The following is a 26,781-nucleotide window of genomic DNA, read 5'->3' on the forward strand; positions in this document are numbered from 1 at the left end:
AGCTGGAAGACTTCGTTGGTGCTTTCTAATATCTAATTATGTTTACCAGGTTTAAAACAAAGGGAAAGTATTCATTTAACATGCCAGTATCAATCCTGTCATTTACTAGTTACAAATTATATTATGTAACAGCTAATGCTACAATTACTTTTTCTCAAATAGTCAGAACTGTATTTCTATTATAAACTTTTTTAGATGTTTTAATCCTTCCAAGGACCTTCACCATGAGTCCTCTAGCTTTCCTGGGCAAAACTATGAATAAAAATATAAATATATATTACAATGTCATACCCTTTTAAGGCACAGATAAGAAAGGCAAGAGTCCATAGAAACTAGTGGTAAGACATTACTAGGCTGATATAAATTTGTCCTTTGGTTACAACTAATCCTCTTAATTATAAGTTAAAATACAGTTTATGGGCAACTATCTCAATATATCGATAATCAAAGTTCAAATCACATATGCCTTAAAAAAGAAATACTGTCACATAAAAAAATCTTTCCTAGGCTTATCCTGTTATATTTTTTTCCCCTACAATAAATCTATATTACAAACAAGAAAAGGGATCATACACTTGACATTTGACCTTTCTGTACAAAAACCATCTCCCTTTTCCCCTATCCCAACTATTACCTACTTAAATTCTAAAATATACTATTACAAAGCCCTAGAAATTGACTTGAATCTAAATGTCCTCAAAGAGGCTTAAATCCTTTCTCGCTTTGAAAATCAAAAACCCTTTTTAATAAAAATGCTCACTTTAACTGTTTTTGAACAAGAAACAGACTTGAGGGAAAATACTTTTGTAACACCAACAGGAAAGTATTTCTGAAGCAATCTATAGAACTTCAATTTAAAACCAAAAGCCATTGCATTCTCTGTGGCAAGATATTTTACTTTAGCTGGACCTACTGAATAGCTAACTCTCGGTCCCCGTGATGAATTATGAAACACCTTTTATTGTTTTTTCTCTCAAAGTTTTCAAATTGGAAAGCTTTACCCTATTAAATGTTTGCCTAACTATTCAGGATGATGATAGTCATCATCATCTGAATTTCTTCCATGTACCAAGCAAATACTTTGCTAGGTAAATAACAAATATTATTTCTACATAGTTGAGCTTGCATGTGGGATTCCCAATAACAAAAAGTCTAAATAAAACTTTAGTAAAATTATATAAAAATTATATATATGTATGTGTGTCTGTATGTGTATATATATATGTGTGTGTATATATATACATATATATACACATACAGACACACATACACATATTATTTCTAATTCTTATAAAAATTTTCAAATTTGGTATTATCACCATTTGTGGATGAGAAATTTGAAACTCAGTGAGGTTAAGGGACTTGTCAATATAGCATAAGCTAGTAAGTGGCAGAGCCAGGCACAGTCAGTTCTAATGAAGCAGTTCTTTCAATATCACACTGCTTGTTCTAAAAGGAGCTGGATAAAATACTCTATGTAACTATAACCCCAATTTTTAAAACTCAAATAAAAGGAAAGTCAAAAAAATGGTAATACGTGTTAAAATAATAAATTATGCTGTATATCACCTCATCTTTACCACAATCCTGGCAAAATAGAGCCTTTCATCCCATTTTCCTAATGGGGAAACTAAAGGCTGAGAGGTTACAAGACATGCCAGAAACTTATAGGTGGAGTAGGAATTCAGAATCAAGCAGATTTTTCTGAATCTTAAAACACAATGATTAGAGATTTTCAAAATTATCTTACATGAAAAGAAACATAATAGTTAATTACAAAACTTTTCAAATAAAAAGTTATAATTACAGCACTAATATTGGCTGGTTGTACTATAGTGGAAAAGTCAATTAACGAGGTTAAGAGCTCTATATTAATTAACTACATCAGAAATGTAAAGATCTATGAAATAAGAAGTCAAAAGGTGCCATTAAATATAAATAAATATATATATGTGTATATATATATAAATTAGTATCTAAACTAATGTTGGTAAAAAAAAAAAAAAAAAAAATCCTGTCAACTGTCCTCCAAATTCATATTATTTTTTTCCAAACATGGGAGTAGGAAGGAAATACATCTGAATCTAATAAACATTACTTCAGTAGTGTGTTACAAGAAAGACTAAATGTAATACAATGGCAAAGTGAAATGCCTGGTATTCAGAAGAACTGAAAGAATATATATTTCATTAAAGAATTATAAATATACCCAAAAAAGGGCTCAGATCTACTGGTTATGCCTTTAACTAAAATTTATTCTTAAATATTACATGAACTACTAATAAAATCTGCGTAACTACTCCATAACCAATTGTAATCTTTAAAATATTTCAGAAATGTGAAGAAATTAAGCATTTTAACTTCTCTAGGCCTTACTTTATCTATAAAATGAAAAAGATGGAGTAAACATCTAACATCATTTTGACGTCTAAAGCCCTATGAAACAATAACCATAATACTTATAGAAAGGCCAATGAAAAGTACTGTCAATAGATGCAAAGTTCAAATTTTTTTCAAGAGTATATACAAAAATTCATTAAACTTCAGACTTAGGATCTGTGTACTAAGTTGTATCTCACTAAAAGGTTGGTGGGAAAGATCAAGGAATAATACAACAAAACCAAAAAAATTCTGGTATTTTTTTTATGGTCTGGAGACCATGCTTAAGTTAAATAGATGAAAAATAAGGCTAAACAAAAATTAAATTTATATAAGGAAAATTTTTTAATTAAAAAAAATTAACATGACTGGTTTATGTGATTAAAAAAAAGCCCAGCAAGATTATAAATTTGAGTGAAGGATTATGATGGCTAAAAATAATTTTAAATATTTAAGAAAATCTCAAGTTACAAAATATTACACAATCTCTTTGAAGAGACATGACATGAACATGGATAAACTAGCCTTTTAGCTAATTCTGAACACAAATGATCTTAAATCAATTCAAAATACTTGAATAAGTGAATTATTTCATTCAAATATTAGATCTGTTATTGGCCTTTTAATTTTAAGTTGCACATAGTTTAATACATAATTATTGACACCCTCTTGCAAGAAGAAAAAATAAAATTCTCTTTGAAGAAGCAGAACCTATTACTTTTGCCTTTTGTACTCATTCCTTTTTAATAATTTCTAGTTAAGAATGCAATGATATCCTTATTGTTTTTAATTTTCCTTTGAAAAATCATAAAAAGGTAGTTTTTGATCCTTTAGAAATTTAGAGTGTAGAATTACGAAGAAAAATTATAGCAAGTGTATTCAAAGAAAATAAACCTTCAAATTTTTTAAATTACCACCTTTAAAATTAACACTCTATGGGAAATAAACCATATCCATTTTGTTGCTCTGGGCTCAGTCAAACCTTATTAAAATATCCCTTGATTTACCCAACAGATGTGCTCCTAATGCTTCCTTATTTAAATCTCACCTTAAATGCACTAGGGGGAGCTCCCTCTTTGAAAGAATCCTAAAGCATGTGTATTCCTTTTCTAACTTTAATTCCTGCAAAACAATGATTTACCTGCTGAACTATTTATGTCCAACTTTTGCTTAACAAATATTTTTTAAATACTAGCTCTGTACTTTATCCCGTTTATTAATTGCCATTATGACAACTTTCACCAAGTTATAATATTTACTGTACTGTTTCCCAAAAAAGAATATAAAGCCCAAGAAAAATATACACTTAATATACCACTAATAGATTTTAAACCATGTAATAAAAATCAGCTTAACATATCACTAGATTTTTATAATTGTAATCTCAAATTTTAAACTGAAAAATAATAGAAAACTAGAGGTTAATGAATTGATGAAAAAAAAGTATGCTTTGTGCCTTACTGAGCACTTCATAATTTTTAAAATACATTTTACTATACTTCCCATTTAACCCTTTCATCAAACCTCTCATTGATTCTATAACAACAGTACACTGGCTTCATTAGAATATGAAGCAGCAGAGAGACAGGGTAGTAAAGTAACTGTCCAATGTTATAAAGTAATGCAAATGCTGACGTCAGAACTGGGATTCAAATTTTCACATTACTGGTCCCCTCTTCTTTAACACAAATAAAGGTGGAGAAAAAACATTTAAGCAAGTTTTACTGTAGATTCCCCTATCAGCTAGCAATAATTGTTGAAAATAATTTTACGAGGCTAAAAAGTTCAAGGACTTGCCATTTGGGGAAAGGACAATCTTAATAAATGGTGTTGGGAATACTAGATGTCTACATGCAAAAGAAACCTTACCCTACAACATATACAAAAATTTACTCAAAATAGATTGAAAACTTAAATGTAAGACCTACAACTAAAACTCTTAAGACAAAATATAGGGGAAAGCTTCAAAGACATTGGATTTGCCAATGATTGCTTAGATATGACACCAAAAACACAGGCAACAATAAAAATATTGATAAATTAGACTGCATCAAAAATTAAAACTTCTGTGCACCAAAGGACACAATTAATAGAGTGAAAGGGCAACCCCTGGAATCTGAGAAAATATTTGCAAATCACATTATCTGATAAGGGAACTCCTACAGCTAAAAAAAAAAAAAGAAAGAGCTAAAAGAAGAAAGAGTTATATGTTCTTTACCACAATTTAAAATTTAGGAAATATATTCAGGCACTGAAAAAATGTCTTGAATAGACATTTCTCCAAAGCCAATATACAAATGTCCAACCAGCATATGAAGAGATGCTCAACATAAATAACAATCAGGTAAGTGCTAAAAATCCAATGAGAGCCCTAGTCAGTTTGGCTCAGCGAATAGAGCATCGGCCTGTGGACTGAAGGGTCCCAGGTTCAATTCCGACCAAGGGCACGTGCCCAAGTTGCAGGCTCAATCCCCCAGTGGGAGACGTGCAGGAGTCAGCTGGTCAATGGTTCTCTCTCATCATTGATGTTTCTATCTCTCTCTCTCCCTCTCCTTTCCTCTCTGAAATAAAAATATATTAAAAAAAAACCCACAAAATTAAAAAAATGAGCTATCACCTGACACCCATTAGGATGACTAATTTGAGAAAAACAGAAAATAAGTGTTGACAAGGATGTAGAGAAACTAATTCCTGTGCCTTGTTAGTGGAAATATAAAATAGTGCAACCGCTATAGGAAGCAATATGTCGGTTCCTCAAAAATTTAAAAAGAAGTTTACCATTCAATCCAACTGCACTTCAGGGTACATATCCAAAAGAACTGAACACAAAACCTTTCACATTTGCATAACATGTTAATAGCAGCATTATTCACCATAGCCAAGAGGTGGAAGCAACCCAAGTGTCCATTGACAGATAAATGGATAAACAACATGTGGTATATACATACAATGAAATATTATTAAGCCTTTAAGGGAATGAAATCTTGACATGTATGAACCTTGAGAACATTATGCTAAGCAAAATAAGCCAGTTGAAAAAAGACAAATACAGTTGACCCTTAAATATGGAATTGAGCTGCACAGGTCCAATTATACTCAGTTTTTGTTGTTTTTTAATAAATAAGTACAGCACTGTAAATGTTTTATGGTTTTAACTTTTTTCTAGCTCACTTTATTATAAGCATACAAGATATAATACACATAACATACAAAATATGTGTTAATTGGCTGTTATCAGTAACACTTATAATTAACAGTAGGCTATTAATAGTTAGGTCGTGGAGGAGTCAAAAGCAGGGGTAGGTGTCCCTAACCCCAGCATTTTTCAAGGGTCAACTGTACTGTATGATTCCACTTATACAAGGTATCTTTAGTGCAAATTCATAGAGACAAAGTAGAATGGAAGTTGCTAGAAGCTGAGAAGAGGGAAAATGAGGAGTTACTGTTTAATGGGTACAGAGTTTCAGTTTTGCAAGATGAAAAGTCCCAAAGACTGGTTGGAACAACAGTGTGACCAAACTATACTAGTACACGTGAGAATGGTTAAGATTGTAAATTTTGTTTTATGTTCTTTACCACAATTTAAAATTTAGGAAAAATATTCAGGCACTGAAAAAATTTACCAAATACAATTCACCATTGTGTTTCCACAAGTTCCTATTCAGCACAGTAGTATGTTCAAGTATAATAATCTACTTTTCTTTTGAAAAGATGTCTATAAGTCAATAAATGCCAAACTACTGTGAATAGATTTGTTGATAGCTTATGGGAAACCAAAAACCCAATGGGAATCAAGTTTTCATTACTTGACCTACTAACATTTAAAAGAAGCCTATATTTTGTACTGAGTATTAAATGTGTACTGCTTGGGTAAAGGAGGAAAAACTCTACCTGCATTTTCCTGCAAAGTTCACAAAAAGTTCTTTATGCTGAAGAATAAAATTAGTTAAAATTATTCTCCCTAAGATTCATTCTATTTAATCTTATCTGAAAACCACCATTTTCCAATGAAGTTTACGCTTAGTATTGAAAATCCTCAAAAAATTAAAACACATATTACATCTCATTTTAGGGTATTGGTCAAGGATTATCTTCACAGAGGGGACACAGAGTAGTAGTAGGTCAGGTAAATTCATTCGAAATCCTGAAATATCCTAATCAGTACTAGTATACTGAGTTATAGGAGTATGGAATCAGTCTAGTGACAAAAATGATGAATTACTGGCTAGAAAAATATTCAACACCTGAATCTAGCTGGAACTGAACTTAAAAAGGGCGGGGGGGGGAATAATATTGAAAACATTTAAAGAAAACAGAATAATTTGGAACAGTATGAAAAATAAACCAATCTACATATAAAACTTTAATCACACTTCTATAACTTTAGATGTGCCCTAACTTTAGAAATTAAGGCTGGTCCAAATGTTCAGTGGCTCTCAAAAGATCAGCATTATTTCTGAAACTCTGGTGAACATGTGAAAAATATATATATTGAATTTAGCTGCAATGATAAGCAATTTAATAAGGAGCTGCTATAATTAAGAAAAAGATTTGACTAGAAGCTACACATTGTTCCATGACTGTAGACATATCAAAATTAAATATTTATAAGGACTTCTAAATGCAAGGAATATTTTTAGTGGGATATCCAAAGTGCTTGAGGAAAACATTTACCAGGCATCATTCTTTGTTCTTAACTACTCTAGAGAGGCCCTGCAGATTCGTAACTACTCTAGAGAGGCCCTGCAGATTCGTTAGTATTCTAACTAATATTTCAAAGATGTTTTACTTATAGGTATGCTAATTAAATTAACAGATTCAATACAGATATTAAAAATACTTTTGGTTATAGAAAAGTCACATATGTGCATGTATGTGGTGGGAGCAGGTTTGCAGTATCTATACCATACATACACACACACACACACGCCAACATTTATGCTGAAGAATCAAATTTAGATATTTAAGAAAACTTATAAACTTAAAAGGTTTTCAAATGCTCTATAAAATCAAGCATCTAGCTGGCCTTTTCTCCTTCAATTATTGTGATTATATTACAAATATTTAGTTCTGTGGGCTCCACAGATGCTAGCATAGAGCATGATGAAAGTTATTTATGTAAAAACAGGGCAAGGGGTATTCCACAGAAAATAGATAGAAAGTACTTTTACAAAGAAAATACATGAACTATATTTTGTGTTGAGACATCCAAAATTCTTCACAATTTACCCTTTCACTGAATTGTAAATGTATACTATCTAAATTAGCAAAAAAGTCTTATGAAAAATATCACCTGGAAAGATGTTTTCTTCTCACTAAACACTTTACTCCATCATTTTCATTTTCATTTTGAAATTGTGGCTTCTTAAGTTAGTTTAATGCTAGTGTCATTTTATGTGCCAGCTCAGGACTTAAGTATTAATTTCTCCTTGCTTATTCATCAAAATAACTGAGAAATATTATTCCTTCCCTTAGTTGAATTCATAAATCCTAACATGCAAAAACATCCTAATCTCCAGGCTTTTTCTCTTGGTCAAACTGGTAACAGCACTGCTGGACTACCTTCAACCTCAAATTTTCTGTTATCTTTATGGACAAGAATTTAAGTGATCTGCAGTGGAAGATGGCAACTGGGAAAAAGAAAATACAGGTTTACATTACAAATGTCGTCAGTCTCTCCATGATAATCAGTTTTTCTAAGGAAGCACCCTAAGAAATATTTTTAATTAGCTTGTAGAAGTAAATGTGTCTAATTGCCTTTTCCACTTATAAAATGTAATGCAGCAAAAACAGAAAATCAATAGTTCTGCTACCTACTGAAAACCTGACAACCAAAAAAGGATAACCAATGGCAAGTTTCAAATTTTTTTTTTATCTAAAATAAATTTAGATCAAAACCTTAAGCAATGAAAGACTATAAGTACTACATATAACAAAGAAATATGAAAGGAAAGGAAATCCATTATTTTACAAAAACAAACTAAAAAAGTCCTGGCAAATGTGCCTAAAATACTGAGTTGCAAAATAAAGCAACACAGAGAAGGGGAAACAAAAAGATTAATGTGGTAGGAAAATACACATTTACTTAATTAAACAATGGGAATCCATTTAGATTAAAAAAAGAAACAAAGTGACTCTGAATTCCAAGGCATACTAAATGCTATATGGCTAAGTTACTCCTAAGAAGTGCAAACATTTCTAAACTAAGGGAACAATTCTGTTTCTTTCTATATAAAGCAACCACAAATTGTAGTAAGGTTATTTGCCCCTGAAATTTGTGAAATTCATAAAAACTGTGGCTCATGAAACTTGAGAAAAGAACAAAATGTATACCTAAATATATCATTGTGGTAATAGTGCTTTGCACTACAGCATAAAAATTAAACTCCTTGGATTTAGTATTCTTTTATGTGGAACATAACACATTTTTATTTTCCAGGCCTGACATCTCAAAAAGTTATAACAGACTGCCTTACGTTATTCCATAGTGACCATCATGTGATTTAAAGTTCTTTCTCATCTTCAAATAGATATAAACAAGTGCAGTAGATGGAAGAGTGTAGGGAATGAGGTAAGGGAGTAAGGAAAGGTTCTTTCATACTTTCAAACAGCCTCTTTCCCAAGGTTTTAGAATATAAAAATAAATTTAAAAAGAAACACCTCTGGACCTGCCATTTAATTCAGAAATGAATTAAGAATTCTTCCTGAATAAATGCTTATGGTATAAGCTTCAAAAGCTGAAAAATCTTAAATGTATTCAGCTAGTTATTGCACTCCAATGAAAATCTTACCTTTCGGAGTAGTTATACAATATGGTTAAATTAAACCCTGATATAACAAACAGAGTAATTTCCTGTAACATTTTTTCTAGTATAGAAATGAAGACCACTAATCAACTAGCGTCTGTAAGTTACTGCAGACTAATAGCCTGTAGGTAGAGAATCAGAGAAACTGAGTATGATGAGGCAGGATATTTATCTATTTATGTGAGTGCAAGGTAACAAATACATTATAAGATGAAAAAGAGGACTATAACATATATAATATGGTCAGAGTTTCGTTTTTGTATTATGTGCTTGTTGTATTTTAATCCAAAATCTTTTGTACTGTATTTCATATTATATCGTTTTTGGACTGGACTGTTTTCCACAAAAAGAAAAATCAACTGTTTTCCACCTTAATATTCAACCTACCTGCCCATAGTTGTCTATGCCAGTTACTAATCTATTTAAATTTAATAAATCAAAAGCTGTCCTTAGGGATTGGCCAAGAGTCGTAAGTCCTTCAGCTTGAAGGTTTTTCAGTTCATTCATAAACGTTGCATGGTTTTCTTTCCATCCGGCCTAAAAAGAAATATGTAAGAATGGTTTTTTTTCACTATTTAAAGCCATGTATACACAAAACACCATTACAATCTGTAGTTTAACAAATAGCTTCTTTGCTTTACACTATGATTTGACTAACGTGTAATGCCTTATCACCGCTGAAGAAACTCTCCTCCAAAGGTGGCCAAGAATGAACCTGCCTGCACTACTGCTTTGGACAGCCAAACTACTTCATAACTTCCCTGGGAAATGTACTCCCTAACTTAACACCCAAAATTTAGGCATGTAAAGTGCTAGTGGAAAGCAGACGTGGGCAGGACTTCTGAAGTTAACCTACAGCTGCCCCACTGACCTGCGGCCTCTCGGGAAGACTCTTAAGATCAAGCCCCGCAGCCCCCCCACCAGGCTCACTCGTCAGCGGCGAGCTTAGGGAGAGCGGCCAAGCCTCGGGCCGATTCCCCTTTAATGCAAACCCAGGCTCCCAGCGGCCGGGCCCGGCTGTCACTCGGGCTAAGTTGAATAAATATCCCCCACAGTTCATTGCTGCCGCTCACGCCGCGGAGGGGAAATGTCGGCCATGTTGATCGCAGCGCCTCCGCTGCCGCCGGGCCGGGCCGGGCTGGGGAGGGGACGGCGGTGGCCCCGCGACTCCGCACCGCGCCACGGCGCTCCAGAGCGGGGGAAGGGGTGGGAGCCCGTAGGGAAAAAGACCTCAGCGCCTAGAGTACAGCGGGTGGGGGAGGGGAGCAAAATGAAGGGTGAATGGGGGGGTGGCGAGCGAGGAGGTAACAGGAAAGGGAAGGGGGAGGGCAAGAGCTGTTACCTTGATAGCATAGGGCGGCTCTTCGAAAGTGACCAGCATATACCTGTCTCCTCGGCTGGCAGGATCCCGGGCACGGAGCTGCAGGAGAGCGGGTGGGGGACGGGAGGAAGAACAGGGAGAGTGAGAGGGAAGCACAGAGGCGAGGTTACGAGGCGGAGAAGGGGCGCCCAGCAGCCCCGCCGCCCCCCTACAGTACCGCACACGCAGCGGCCACCCCTCCACGCCGCCCCCCCACACACACAGATCGGCTCCTACACACCGCCTGGGGCCGGAGCCCGGGCCCGGGCCGAGCCCGGCTCGCAGCGCACGCCCGCCCGCGCGGTGGGGGAGGGGGTTCCCGAGCCCGGCAGCTCCCGCAGTCAGGTCCCCGACACCTCCGCCTCGCCGCCCCCGGCCGCGCTCCCCGCCACCCCTGCCGCCCGCGGGCCACCGGGCCGGGGTTGACGCCCGGGCTCGGTCAGTCGGTACCTTCATGAAGGTCTCTACCGCGCCTTTGGCCGTGTCCAGGTAGGTGGTGCCCAGATGGCTGCGCTGGTTCATAGAGGCAGACGTGTCTATCAGGAACAGTAAGATGGGCATAGTGCTGGCCAGGGACACCGGGGCCCGAGGTGGTAGAGAAAGAGGAGATGGTAGAGGTGGAGGCGCCGGTGGCGGCGGCGGCGACCGCCGCTACGCGGGGCGGGGGAGCGCGGCCCCCGGGAGGAAAACACCGTCTGGGTCTTTCCTCCGGCTGCGGGGAGTTTCTCCCCCGGTAGTTGAGAGGAAACTCCCAGACCCAGTCCTCCCCGTCGTACCCCCGTCTCCGCCTCCTCCTGCCTGCCTGCCCGCTGGGGCGGGAGCCGGCCGTCTGTCTGTCGGTCCGTCCCCCCGCCTCGGGGGTCCCGTCCCCGTTCCCGGCCCCTGTGTGTGTCCCAGCGGGAGACGAGCCTGGCTCCCCACCCCACCCCACCCCCGATGCAGGGAGTGGGGACCTGGGAGCTGGCGAAGAGGGGAGTGGGCTGAAAGGAGATTGGCCCTGGGGCTGTTGGGAGAAGTTTCAGGGACTCCCTCCGCACCCCGGCGGTGTCACCACTTTCTCAGCCCCTCTCGCTACTGAAGCGCTTTTCTCTCTCACACTCCGGTTTTAACTCGGGCTGGGGCTGCAGAGCCACCGCCCCCTGACACGTCTTCGCGCCACGTGACGCACCGCTCCGTTATCCTATTGGCTAGTGCTTAGCCCCTAATTAGCATATTCAAACAGCTCAGGGACAGGAGAAGCTTGTAGGCCGGCTTCGGGAACTGTTATTGAGCACGCGTGAAGGCGGGGCATCGGGTGCGCGCGCGAGCGAGCGAGCGCGAGGGGTGAGCCGACGGGTCGGCAGACGCGGAGGCAGGCTCCGGGAAGGGGCGGAGACGGACCGCGGAAGGATCGCTGGGTGGGGGCGGGAGCAGCGTCGGCGCGCGCGCAGGTCGACTGCGGCTGTGAGTCTGCGCGGCAGTGCCGCGGCACTCTCCTTGGCTTTTGGAGGTGATAGGGTCGGTAGAAGGGAAGTGGACGCTGGCGGCGACACTGCTTCCGAGGTCTCTGTAACAAGCCCCTTCCCCGCGGGGCGAGTGAGGATGAGATAAGGATCAAACACCCGTTTAGGGGTTGGAGGCACGCCCGCGGTCAGCGGAGGCGTAGCCTTGGTCCTCAGGGGTCCGGCCCCAGCGTAGGCGGACCCGGGGCGGGGGCAGGTTGTTTATGACCAGGGACTAATCTGCGAGAGTCACACCGCTCCCGCTGGGGAGTGAGGACGAAGAGTCATCCTCACCCGCAGCAGTCTCCCTGGGCCTTGGGGAGCAACAAGGGGTGAGGGAGGAACCCGGAACAGGCCAGGAACCCTCTCGTTGGAGGACCCCGCTAAAAGGGAACAAACCACTTGTTTCTAACTCACACTGCAAGGTCGTGGCGGAAGGCTTGGTAAACAGTTTGTTGCCCTTGTCTCACGGAGAAAAACCAGTACTAAACAAAGAAATAGCTCTCTCAAACCATGTTTACTTAATACACTATCAGATTCAGAGCTAAAAGGGACCTTGGCAAACCATAATCCATTACTCTTATTTTTAAGTGAAAAAACTGACTTCGCCTTGCGCAAGTGACGCAGGGAATAGGTTCCCTATAACCCTGCCTGCCTCTCACTAGATATTGTGTCAGAATTGTCCAAGTTCTGTATGAGGGAACAAGTTCTAGGTTAAAACAAGCACCTGTCGAGATGCCGGAAATAATGAAACCTCTCCTCAGTATCCAGGGAAAACAGTTTCCTCAGATACACTAGTTAAAATACTGAAGACTGCCTGAAATACAAGGTGGATTAGAGATATAACCCTTATAATGTATTTTGATTTTTTTATTCTTTACCCTAAAATTTATTATTTACCTACTGATCATTTTTTAAGAATTATTCCTATTGACAACACAGAAGAGACGTGCTTTGTGACACTGTTTAAATCTTGAGTTTCACAGCTTGGACTTTTTCTAATTAAGTCAATCTCTGAACTTTTTGCTGTAATAGGGCTATTTCAGTAATATGTTGTATGTACCATAGAAGAGTGAGATATATTTTAGAGATTTGGACTATAAGATAAAATACAGGTTTTACATACAGTATTTGCTGAGGACTGGTGGAGATAAAAAAATGATTAAAATATGGTACCTGCCTTCGAAGAGCTTAAGGTTTTTCTAGGGCAATATTACATACATATTATTAGCTACTACAAGGCAGAAAGTGATTAGATAATAAACTCAGAAAATTCTGAGAAAAATGTATTACCCTGCAGTGATGAAAAAACATTTTTCAGGGTCAATACATTTAAGCTGTGCCTTAAAGCAGTGTTTCTAAAACTAGGATCCTAGACCTGGAGCTAAGAATGAGAGTTGTTGTTTTTTAATACTTACCAGAGGATATATTTTCCATTGATTTTTGGAAAGAATGGGGGTGGGGCGGTGACGAGAGAGAAACATTGATGTAAGAAAGACTCATCAATTGGTTGCCTCCAACATGTGCCCCAACCCCGCTGGAGAATCTGCAATGTAGGTTGGTGCCCTTGACCAGGAATCCAAACCAGTCCCTTCAGTCCACAGGCCGATCGATGCTTTAACCACTGAGCCAGACCAGCCAGGACAAGCGTTCTTTAATGCTTTAAAATTTTTTCTTTTTGTTTAAACAACATACAAATTGTTTTCCTAGTTCTAAAGACAGAATTATTCTTTCAAAGTGATACTTTGCAACTGAAACATTTTAATGAAATTGGTCTTCAGTTTTCCACATCCGTCCTTTTCAAACTGCCTGTCCAAAATGTATTCTGTAGAATCATAGTAATTTCTTTGATATTACTCAGGTTTGGGAAATACTCCTTTAACAGATTGGTAGGATTTGGATATGGTGGGTATATCCAAATCCTACCAATGGTGGGTAAAGGAAGAGGAAGCTGCTGGTGAAAAAGTCCGAGACATTCAAAATGTAGTGAGGAAAGGAAGTTAGCACACCATTATTGCCAATGGCTTTCTGGGGAACAGTGAAGTTCAGCTAGGCTGGAGCACCAGCTACACAAGGAATAGCATAAGCTCCAGAAAGGTAGGTCATATCTAGAGAGTAGAGGGCCTTTATTCCAGGCTAAGGACTTTTTCCATATAAGGATTTTTAGTTGGGGTGCTTTTTACAAAGCAGTGTTTGAAGGGAATCAAACTGGACTACTGAAGTAGATGAGCATGCATTACTAATGAACTTACCTATTTCAGCTATTTGAAATCATTTTGGAGCCATCATGGCTCTTCCCTCATAACTGGAAGTTGTATGGTGAAGCCAGAATTAGATACAAAGATCAGGAGAGCCAAGTCCAATGAGCCAGCCTGGAGCATATAACCAGAACCTATGCTTATGATGGCACCGGAGGTCAAAGGCCAGCTTTCCAGTTCAGAAGCCCAGGAGTGCTGGAAGGCAAGGCCCTGAGACAGAACAGGAAAGAAGTCAGGACTTAACACAAGCAGCAAATCAAGAGACAATCAGGAACCAGGAAGCACTGAGTTATCCCTAGGCAAAATTGTGAAATAGGCCAAGTTGATTCTGATTGACAAACTATTGGTCAATAGTGGCTTGAAGCCTTGGTTCTGGGCCAGGAGGTACTCATCAGCATTACCTATAGAACTTTTAAAAAAATAATAAATGTACTAAATCTCCATACCCAAAGAAAAATAATTCAATAGAATTGGTTGGGCCCTGGCCATCTCATTTTTAAAAAAGCTCTTCAGGTGATTAAGAACTATATACTTAAAGTGTAAAAATAATGTATTTGTCTAGAGCATCTAATAGTACCCTTAGAGTTATTACATTTCTTAAACTCCTAAAATCTGCAAACTAAATGGGAAAAAACTATAAATGTGACACCAACATAGCTAACAGTGGATTTGCATCACGTACTAGTACTTAGGTAAATTACTTGAATTCAACTACGTTTGACAAAAAAGAAAAAGAAAACTAGTGCTGGTTATCCCACTGTTCCCCTTGGTGCGCTTATGCCTTAAAGCATGGGAAGGGAGACATGAATCTCTCCTTCACTCAATATCTGTGATTCTGGAAAGATTCTGGTTATGTGCTGGCTTCTTTTTGTAAAACATGGCCTCTAAATGCAAGCCGAGTATTTCATTAGACTCAACTGAAGAAACAGTGAGCTCTTGCAATGCTAGGGAGAACTAGTTGGAGTAGTGTGTGTAAACCCTGTGCTGTTGCAGTCTAGGGGATCGGAAAATTTTTCTGGGAGGGCATTGGTCAAAAGAGGTAAGTGGGAGAAAACTTGCTCTTTGCTGCTATTTTTAAAGGAGTGCTATCCAAATGCTCCAGTTTTAAAGGGAATGAATTCTATGAAACCTGAAAGAATGGTGACTAAATTTTTGAAATGGAGCTATTCTAACCAAATTAAAAGCGATGAACTAGATTCATTTGTTGAAGCTAAGCAGAACCCTTTTAAATTATTTTAAACCAATTAAGCAGGTAACACAGTTTTTAAATAATTGTGTGCAATAACTTGGCTTATGGTATCTAAATGTGCCATCTCAACAAAAAAATCAGATAAAGCTAGTGTTCCTCATATGTAGCATAACAAATATTCTTGTGGCTGTCTTACCATTTCCTTAGCTCTCTGCTTTCTTCTTTAAGATTACAATAGTCAGTGATATTTAGAGGTTGAGAATATTTTTAAAAAGTAATAGGCATAAAAAAGTAGATGTGAAACTATGCAACAGAAGGTATTCAGATAATACAAGTATAAGAAAATTTATTTTGGTCATCCTAATATAATATCAATTCTCAGGGTGGGATGCTAGTAGGGAGTACTATTAAAAATAAATTAGACATTTCCAAAGAGCAGTATTTTAAAGTAATAATAGAAGTCTGAGATGATTCAAGATCAGTCGTGAAAATGGACATACCCAAATTGAGAATTAGAATCACAGTGGAACAGTTTCTCTAACAAAAGACCATGAAAATTGCAGTAATTTTTAAATTAATATTAATTGCACACCTACTATATAATAGGCACTGTGGTTGGCCAAAGAGAGTTTATAATCTATGGAAAGACAGAAGGCAGATAAACAGATAATGAGAATATTATGACAAGTCAGCAGACCCTAACATGTTATAATAAAGTCCTGTGTCAGAGGATTGTTTTCAAAATGCAAGGTAATATACCATGTTTCTTTTTTTAAAAAATATATTTTATTGATTTATGAGAGGAGGAGAGAGGGAGAGAGAGATAGAAACATCAGTGATGAGAGAGAATCATTGACCAGCTGCCTCCTGCATACCCCCAACTAGGGATCGAGTCCGCAACCGGGCATGTGCCTTTGACCGGAATCGAACCCCGGGACCCTTCATTCCTCAGGCTAATGCTCTGTCCACTGAGCCAAACTGGCTAGGACAACATACTGTGTTTCATCAATGCTGAGACATTATAGGTTCTAAAAAATGCCATTATTTTTGTACCACTGAAAGAAAGAAGAATGCTAATTAAACTGTGACACAATCCCTTATCAATTACAATTTATCCTTACTGTATTAAATCCCAGCCAGGAGCATTGATGATGCAAAAAGTTTTAAAAGAATACTTAACTATTGTCTTCAGTAGTTTCTTCCAAACCACTGGCTTCCATTCTGAGTTTTGATGCTGCTGCTTTCTTGATCAAACTAAAGGTATCAATGAGAGATTTTAGACCACAACCAGGATTTATATTCTTTCTTTCAGTGGTTGACTGAAATATCTAGGGTTTGCAATTGTCTAGTTGAGCCACCAGGAATGGCCACGAAGTTTGCACATGTATAAACTCTCAAGGCTATATCACAACTGCCTTCCGGTCACAGCATTGAAGATACCATTCTTTCAAGTTAAATTCCAAGTTTAGAAGTGTTAAAATAGAAATGTACACTTAAAATCAGTAAAACACCACTTAGTGCTGGTAGCTGTTAAAATAAGGTCAAAGATCTCTGTCAGCACTGAGGATAGGCCAACTAATCTTACAAAATAAGTAATATTTCAGCAGACTGAAATCATATGGGGCTGGAAGAAATGTGGAAGAGTGATAGGAGTTAAGGCTAGTCCACCATCATAAAGGGTTTCATTTGCCCAAGTAAGATACTTTTAATTTTACTTTTGGGTGATAGGGCGAAAACATCGATCTGCTGCCTCCTGCATGACCCTACTGGGGATCAAGCCCACAACCCAGGTATGTGCCCCAACTGGGAATCAAACCAGCTCCCCAGTGCACTGAAGAACACCCAAACAACTGAGACACACTGGCTAGGGTGGGAGACAAGGTTCTGGGGCAAGATAGTGATATGATCAGATTCTCACTTTAGAAAGATAATTTTCATAACAATTGAGAAGGTAAGTTAGAAGGAGAAGGCAGTGGACAAGAAGACCGATTAGGCAATTTCTGCACTAATCCAAGGAATTTAGCAGTGAATCATTTTGTAAAGACAAATGTGGAAGTGGCAACTGGAAGGTAAAGAAAGGATTATAAAGAATATCAAGGTGATAGAATTGACAAAACTTGGTGAACTGAGTAGATGCAGGCAGAATCATATTTTTTAGATGGAATCCATCTTGTGTCATGTAAAGTGAATATCATCAAACTACTGCCCTAGGCTGTTTGGCTCAGTGGACAGAATGTTGGCCCACAGACTGAAGGGTCCCAGGTTCAGTTCCAGTCAAGGGCATGTACCTTGATTGCAGGCTCAATCCCCGGGCCTGGTCAGGGCATGTGCAGGAGGCAACCAATCAATATGTCTCACAGTGATGTTTCTGTATTTCTGTGTCTCGCGCTCCTTTCCACTCTCTCTAAAAATCAATGGAAAATATCCTCCAGTGAGGATTAACTAAAAAGTAAAACAAACAAAAAAATTACTGGTAATTACAAACACTAATAAGAACCAGTGGTGTTTATTCAGTCACTTGTTCAAATATTTATTGAACCTAGTATATGCAGGAGCCAGGAATTTAGCAGTGAATAAAACAGGAAGGAAAATGCCTGTCCTTATGAAGTTTACTTATAGCGAAAGAGCTAGACAATATGATAAGTAAATTATATAGTATATTTAAGTGCTAAGAAGGAAAAATAAAGTTGGGAAAGGAGGTAACTGTTGCAGAAGGTTGAGAGTTGCAGTTTTAGATATAGAGTACAGGTAAGGCATCATTGAAATAAAATGACGTTTGAGTAGAAATCAAAGAAGAGAGAGACAGCTGTGCAGATACCTAGGGAGAGACAGATTTTATCCATTTACTGATGTTTAGTAAAACATTTGTGGTTTGAAAGGCTGATTCATATTAAAGTCTTATCTGTTGATCATATTTTTTGCTGATACTTAGTAATCTTATTCTTAACAAATATTAATAAGTATTCTTTTCTGATACTTAATACATATTCTTATTAATTGCAGTATTATTCTAATTAATAAGTATTCTTGGCTGATACAAGTTCTCCCTGATAGGCAGAGCACCAATTATTCATTAAATATTATTGAGAGATTTACCTAGTCAATAGGTACTGTATTATATTCTGGGGATTTGTTTTAAATGAGATAAATCTAATACCTAACCTCAAAGCATTGCCAAATAAAATACAGGATTCAAAACCAGCTTGCCTTAGCTGGTTTTGCTCAGTGGATAGAGCATCGGCCTGCAGACTGAAGGGTGCTGGGTTCGATTCCAGTCAAGGCCCATGCCTGGGTTGCAAGCTCAATCCCCAGTGGGGTGCATGGAGGAGGCAGCCAATCAATTATTCTCTCTCATTGACATTTCTATCTCTCTTCACCTTTCTCTCTGAAATAAAAAATATATTTAAAAAACACAAACATTTTTTTCTTTTAAATAGTTATTAACTACTAGAGGTCCAATGCACAAAATTCATGCAAGAATAGGCCTTCCTTACCCCGGCTGCCGGCACTGGCTTCCCTTTGGCACCTGGGACCAGGCTTCCCTCGCAGCCCCGGCTTGGTCCGGAAGGTTGTCTGGAAGGACGTCCATCTAATTAGCATATTACCCTTTTATTATTTTAGATAGAGACAAGTAGTGAAGGCTCTGAAAATTATAAATAAGACATGCTTTCTGACTTCAGAAAGCATAGTGCCTAGTAGAGAAAATACAGATACATAATACTAGGCAGCAAAAGATAAGTTCAAATTGTATCTCTAACTGAAGTGATAAATTCATACTAGAGAAGAAAATAAAGCAACTGAGTGAAGAAGCATTTTTTTTCAAAGCTTTATAATTTCCTAATTGAAAAGATTTGTCAAAAAGTTCAAGAATGCAAAAATAATAGAGAAAAGCAAGAATCATTTTTAATCTCTCTACTCAGACATAGCCACTGATGACATATTTTAAATAAAATTGGAGTCTCTTAATATATTCTTTTCCATCCTGCCTCTTTTCCACTTAATATGTTAACATTTTTCATTAAATGTTTTAAATGACTTTTAATAAATGGATAATATTCCATCCTATGGATGTATAATCATTTAATCTCTTATTACTAGATACCTTGTTTTGTTCCAGATGTTTTACTTTATAAATAATAATGTATTGAACAGTGCTATACATAAATCTTTGTATTAATTCAAAAACTATTGTTTGAACACTAGTTATACTCTGATAGTTGGAGATAGATTAGTGAACAAAAAATCCCAAATCCCTTGCCCTCATAGGGAGGAGAAAGAGATAATATGTAAATATACACTGAGTTGCCAGATTATTATGATCTCTGAACGCATAATAATATGGCCACTCAGAGAGTGTGTGTGTGTGTGTGTGTGTGTGTGTGTGTGTATTTTAGAGGCCTGGTACATGAATTCGTGCATGGGTGGGGTCCAGCCAGCCTGGCCAGGGGGAGGGGACATGGTCTGCCTGCTGGTCGAACTCCTGGTTGAGGGGACAATTTGCATATTAGCCTTTTATTATATAGAATATACACTGAGTGCCCAGATTATTATGCATTCAAAGATCATAATAATATGGCCATTCAGTGTATATTATGTCAAATAGTGATAAGAGCTCTGGACAAAACTAAAGCAGAGAAGAGGAATAAGGAGTGGTGGGACTAGACGTTTTCCTTTTAAACCTATACTACAGAAATAACTAAAACATGGAGTGGCATTTGATAAATGCCAAAAAAGAAGTTAAAAATGCTATGAGGAACATTTATGTAAGAGAACAAGACAATAAATAACCAAAATAACTAGAAAAGAAGAAGGTGGGCAACCAGGAACTCGACTTGCCAGAGCTAAGAGAAAGAGGAATTTCAGAAAGAAATTTTTTTAAATTACTGAAACATCAAAGTGAAGACTGAACTAAAGACATTAGATTTGAGAAAGCTATGGTTGAATTTTACAAGGGTCTTGTTAGTGGAATATAGAGACAAAAGAAACATTAATTAGATCAGGGAGAGGCTATAAACATTCCTTTTGCACTAAAATAGAGTTTGGACGGTAACTTAAAGGACCAAAGAGGACCTTTTTTTTTAAAGTCAAGGAAAAACCTAAACATGTTTTTAGGTATAGAAAGAGTGGAGGAAAACTAAAAACATTGGAGAGGTATGGCAGGTCTCGGGAATAGGAGGGTACAGGGTAACAATCAGGTGGGGAAGATGGCAGCAAAGTAGGTGGAAGGTATACTCACCTCCTCCCAAAACCAAACTGGACTTAGAACTAAAATATAGAACAATCAACCTGAATAACCAACTGAAGACTAGCTGAACAGAAGTCTTATAAGCAAGGATTTACAAAAGAAGCCATATTGAGACTGGTACAAAGGGTGGAGATGAGAAAAGGACTGGCCCCACTCCCATAGGCAGCAGCTGAGATTCTAGAGGGGTACCTCAACTGCAAAGGCCACCCCTGAGAAGTGTGAGGGTTTCAACCCCACCCAGGCTCCCCAGCCTAAAGCACCATCGTTTGGGAGAGGCACCCACATAATACAGGTGTGAAAATCAAGGATTCTCTCTGCTAGGGAGAGTCAGGAGTCTACTAGATGCACAGGTGCCCTCTCAAATGGTCAGCACACAAAATCTCATATGCAGCTATTCACCCTGGGCTCTGGCAAAGATAGGGCAGAGTCAACTAAAGTCCTGTGAGGAGAGACTGGTGTTTGTGGCTCTGGGGAGAGAGCTGAAGAAAGAGCCACCAGAATCCCTGTGCTGAATTCCTCTTCCACACCACAGACCCCATCTTTCTTGGGTGGAGCATTCCCCTCCTTAAGGCACCAGCCTGGGGGAATGCAATACCCCACCCTCTGGACTTCCTGTTGCCCCGACATGTGGAGGTCATGCCCTGCTGAGGAGTTAGGTGTCTTGGCCAGAGTGTAGAGGCCTGAGCCCCTCAAAAGGTGTGAGGGACTGAGTTGTGTGGCTTTGAGGGTGGGAGCCATTCCCCCCACACACACTTTCCCATGAACCTGACTGGCACCTCCCCTTCACATGAGATCCTAGCCCTATGTTCTCCATTCCTGGTAGCCCAGCCCTGCACTGCCAAAAGGGCTTCCCAGGAGGTCTGGGCAGAATCCAGAAAATATTGAGTTGTGTGCTTCTGGGTGGGGGTTATTCCACCACTTTCCCCAAAGCATGACCAGTGCCTCCTACTCACAGATCCACTCGCCCCGCCCCACCCTACCAGCACCCAGCGGTCATGCCCTGCAGAGCTGGGGTTCCAGCAGAATCTGGGACAGAGTTGTGTGGTTCTGGAACAAGGGTCATTTTTCCTTCACATGCCTGACCAGTGCAGAGATCTGCCTTCACATGGCCAAATCTTGGTCTGCTTGGGCCTGATAAAGTCTGCTGGCTTCAGTCGAATGACTCCCTGAGACCCCACCCAACCACAAAGATCTGCAGATGCCCGACAAGTGCCAGGGACTTTTGCTAAGTGACCTCAAACTCAGCACTGGTACTGAGTTTTAACCAAAATCATTCTGGTGAATACCACTAGCCCCTACCTGGTGATTCACTGAGAACCTACTTGATACAACTTGAGTACCATCAGAGGCTCTTTCAGTAACTGAGCTTAACAGACAGACAGCAGGTAGAGGCAGACAGAGGTGGGTCTTGGGGGACTTGGGCCTTTTGCTGACCTACCACTGAGCTCACTGCTGGTGGAAGCTAGAGTTGGTGCACAACTTGGTCCTTCCCACACATACCTAGGTCCAGTAAAGGCAGCCACAAACTGTGGATCACTATGTAGTTCTAAATAGGTTGTTCAGGGCCAGTCAATGGCAGTGTCTGACACTGATCTGCACCAGAGGCCCTTCCAAGAGCCCCAGAACCAACACACCCAGTGGCCAGCTTCAGACAACTTCAGAACAGGATCCAATTAGCATCACAAGCAGCATATCCCAAGGGAGATCTCAACAGACACCAGACCCTGCTGAGGCTAATTCTGCTTCATGTTGTCAGCATCTGCACAGCAGCTTATACACTGTGGTCAGGGTCAATCCCCACAGCCAGCCAGCCTGAGGGTCAATCCCACATATAAATGGGCCAATGACAATCAAGTCTCAATTACAATAGGAGGGCTCATATAACCCATCCAATGGTCATTCCTGGAGGACCCAGTTCAGGTGATCAAGTAGACTGTGTCACTGGGTCCCACAGGACACATAGTACATACGACCATGCTACAAAGACTGGTAGACATGGCAGATCTACCTAATACATACAACACAAAGAGGCAACCAAAATAGGGAGACCAAAACACATGCCCCAAATGAAAGAACAAAAGAAATCTCCAAAAAAAAGGAGCTAAATGAAATCGAGATAAGCAATTTACCAGATGTAGACTTCAAAAAAATGGTTATAAGAATTCTCAAGTAACTTGGAACGTCAAAGAACTTAGTGCGAACTTCAACAGCAGATACCATAAAAAGATCCTGCCAGAAATTAAGAATATAATATCTGAAATGAAGACTATACTAGAAGGAATAAACAGTAGGTTGGATGAAGCAGAATATCAAATCAGCGATTTAAAAGACAAGGAAGCAGAAAACACCCAATTAGAGCAGCAAAAAGAAAATTTTAAAAAATTAGTATAGTTAAAGGGACCTTTGGAGCAACATGAAGCTAACAACATCTGTATCATAAGGATACTAGAAAAAGAAGTGAGAGAGCAAGGGATCAAGAACCTATTTGAAGAAATAATGACTGAAAACTTCCTTAACCTGGTGAAGAAATTTGACACAAAGTCCAGAAAGCACAGACAGAGAGTCCCAAACAAGATGAACCCAAAGAGGCTCCCACAGCAATACACATTATAATTGAAATGGCAAAGATTAAAGACAGAGAATCTTAAAAACAGCAAGAGAAAGACAGTTAGCTTACCTGCTGTCTTTAAGGGAGTCTTAAGGGAGCTCCCATAAGACTTTAGCTGATTTCTCAACAGAAACATTTCAGGCCAGAAGTGATTGTCATGAAATATTCAAAGTGATGAAAAGCAAGGATCTACACCAAGCCTACTTTACCAAGGATGGCTATCATTTAAAATTGAAGGAAAAGTAAAGAGCTTCCCAGAGAAGAAAAAGCTAAAGAAATCCATTACCACTAAACCACTAATATAAATGTTAAAGGCTTACTGTAAAAAGAAGAAGAGAAAAATTTAAAAACACAGAAACATAGTCATAAAGGATAAAATGACAATAAACATATACCTATCAATAATCACTTGGAATGTAAATGGCTTAAATGCTCCTATAAAAAGATATGGGGTAGCTGAATTGATAAGAAAACAATACCCATACATATGCTGTCTACAAGAGACCCACCTCAGAACAAAAGATACACACAGACTAAAAGTAAGGGGAAGGAAAAAGATATTTCATATAAATAGAAATGAAAAAAAAAATGCTGGGGTAGCAATAATTATATCAGATAAAATAGACCTAAAACAAAGGCTATAACAAGAGACAAATAAGGACACTATGTAATGATGAAGGAATCAATCAAAAAAGAGGAAAATATAACCATTGTAAACATTTATGCACCTAACCTAGGAGCACCTAAATATATAAAGTAAATCTTGATGAACAAATGGAGAGATTGACAGCAATAGAGTCACAGTAGGGGATTTTAAGATCCCATTGACATCAATGTATAGACCTTCCAGACAGAAAATCAACATGGAAACAGCAGCTTTAAATGACACATTAGATCAGATAGATTTCATTTATATCTTCAGAAAATTTCACCCCAAAGCAGCAGAATATACATTTTTTCCAAGTGCACATGGAACACTTTCTGGAATAGACCACATGTTAGGACACAAAACAAATCTCAATACATTTAAGAAGATTAAAATCATATTAAGCATCTTCTCTGGAGACTGCCGGGCGGAGAAACCAAGATGGCGGCATAGGTAAACACCTAAACTGCTGCCTCACACAACAATTTCAAAACTACAACTAAAAGACAAAATGGACATCATCCAGAATCACAAGAAGGCTGGCTGAGTGGAAATTCTACAACTAGAAGGAAAGAGAAAAGCACACTGAGACTCAGAGGAGCTGCAGAAGGTAGAGGTATGAACACAGGCGCGCATGCGCGGAGAGGGCTGGCAACTGAGTACGCGGCTGGCTTTCTCAACCAGAAGGGAGACAGAAACTCCCGACTGCTCTGAACTCCAGTTCCGGGCAAGACTCTGGGGACCCAGACTCATTCGGGGAGAAACTGGACTGTCTGGCAACGGGCAAAACTCGAGGGCGGCTTTCTCTCAGAGTTGTTTGCAGCGATTACCATGGGACACTGAGACCAGGGGGCCACTTAGGGTAGGGCTGACGGGAAGCCATTGTCTGCTCAGCCCTGAAACTCCGCCCCATCCAAGCTGAGCACAGAGGCTTTTGCAAGTCTTGTCTATAAGGGTGTCTCCAGCACAGAAGTTCTCCCAGTGTAGACACAGCTGATCCTCACACTCAATTGGCCTGGAGGTCAATTCCTCCCAGTGATGCCAACAACAATCAAGGCTTAACTACAACTAGACTGTGCACACAGCCCACAAAGGGATGCACCGAGTGTCCACCTCAGGTAACTGGGGAGGCTGAGCCACTGGTCCCTATAGGGCACCTAGCACACAAAGCCACTCTATTAGCTCAGGGAAGCAGCCAAAATGCGGAGACAAAGAAACAGGTCACAAATGAAAGAAATGGAGGAAAGCAAACAACTGGATATAGAGTTCAAAACCACGGTTTTAAGGTTTTACAAGAATTTCCTAGAAAAGGCAAATAAATTTAGCGAGACCCTCGAGGATATGAAAAAGGACCAACTAGAAATTAAGCATACACTGACTGAAATAAAAAATAATATACAGAGATCCAACAGCATACTAGAAGATCGCAAGAACCAAGTCAAAGATTTGAAATACAAAGAAGCAAAAAACACCCAACCAGAAAAGCAAAAAGAAAAAATAATCCAAAAATATGAAGATAGTGTAAGGAGCCTCTGGGACAACTTCAAGCATACCAACATCTGAATTAAGGGGGTGCCAGAAGAAGAGAGACAGCAAGATAATGAAAACCTATTTGAAGAAATAATGACAGAAAACTTCCCCCACCTGGTGAAAGAAAGAGACTTACAAGTCCAGGAAGCACACAGAACCCCAAACAAAAGGAATCCAAAGAGGACCACACCAAGACACATCATAATTAAAATGCCAAGAGCAGAGAGAGAAACCAAGATGGCGGCATAGGTAAACACCTAAACTGCTGCCTCGCACAACAATTTCAAAACTACAACTAAAAGACAGAACGGACACCATCCAGAACCACAGGAAAGCTGGCTGAGTGAAAATTCTACAACTAGAAGGAAAGAGAAAAGCTCACAGAGAATTGGAGGTACGGCAAAGGGGCTTTGTGCGCGCAGAGAGGAAGGGCGGCTGAGAGCCTGGCGACTTTCTCTGGCGGAAGGGGGAAGGAAGCCTCCGACCGCACTGAACCCCAGTTCTGACTGCACTGAACCCCAGTTCCAGGCGAACCCCTGGGGACCCACGCTCTTACGGGGGGAGTATGGACTCTCGGGCGGAGACTCGAGCTGGGAAAGGCAGAAGTCTGAAGGCGCATGCGGGCCAGTGCGCACAAAGGCTGCGGAGGTTGCCACAGGATTTCCCTAGTGGAAGGGAGTCAGAGGATCCTGACTGCACTGAGCCCCAGTTCTGACTGCACTGAACCCCAGTTCCAGGCAAGCCCATGGGGACCCACGCTCTTGTGGGGGGAGTCTGGACTCTCAGGCGGAGACTCGAGCTGGGGAAGGCAGAGGACTGAAAGCGCACATGCGCGCAAGGGCAAGGCTGACAGGAAGCCAAGACTGAGACTCCACCCCATCCAAGCTGAGCACAGAGGCTATTGCAATTTGGCAAGTCTAATCCTATAAGGCTGTCTTCAGCACCGAACTTCTCCCAGCATAGACACAGCTGATCCTTACAGCCAACTGGCCCGGAGGTCAATTCTTCCCAGTGATACCAACAACAATAAAGACTTAATTACAACAAGGCTGTACACACAGTCCACAAAGGGGTGCACCAAGAGTGTCCACCTCAGGTTAACTGGGGAAGCAGACCCACTGGGCCATATTGGAAACCTAGCACAAATATCTACCTTACCAACTCAGGGAATCAGTGAAAATGCGGGGTCAAAGAATCAGATCACAAACGAAAGAAATGGAGGAAAACAAACGACTGGATATAGAATTCAAAACCACGGTTATAAGGCTTTTTAAGAATA

At 39.7% G+C, this 26,781-nt stretch overlaps 1 protein-coding gene across 2 annotated transcripts in view; it reads right to left on the reverse strand.

The window, feature by feature from the left end:
* Nucleotides 1-11,637, reverse strand: part of INTS6 (integrator complex subunit 6) — a 104,383-nt gene extending 92,746 nt beyond the window's left edge. The window contains exons 1-3 of one of the 2 annotated variants that reach the window (XM_080662904.1): nt 10,996-11,637; nt 10,528-10,605; nt 9,573-9,722 (exon numbers count right to left, since the gene is read on the reverse strand). In XM_080662904.1, the coding sequence (XP_080519030.1) occupies nt 9,573-9,722; nt 10,528-10,605; nt 10,996-11,106 (339 nt within the window). In that variant the 5' untranslated portion in view covers nt 11,107-11,637. Of the gene's footprint in view, nt 1-9,572; nt 9,723-10,527; nt 10,606-10,786; nt 10,847-10,995 lie in introns of those variants that run through there. The other variant, XM_080662905.1, reaches the window with a different exon arrangement.
* Between the last annotated feature and the right edge of the window lie 15,144 nt (nt 11,638-26,781).

This window comes from Plecotus auritus, assembly GCF_963455305.1.
Source record: "Plecotus auritus genome assembly, chromosome: 3".
Taxonomy (NCBI): Eukaryota; Metazoa; Chordata; class Mammalia; order Chiroptera; family Vespertilionidae; genus Plecotus; species Plecotus auritus.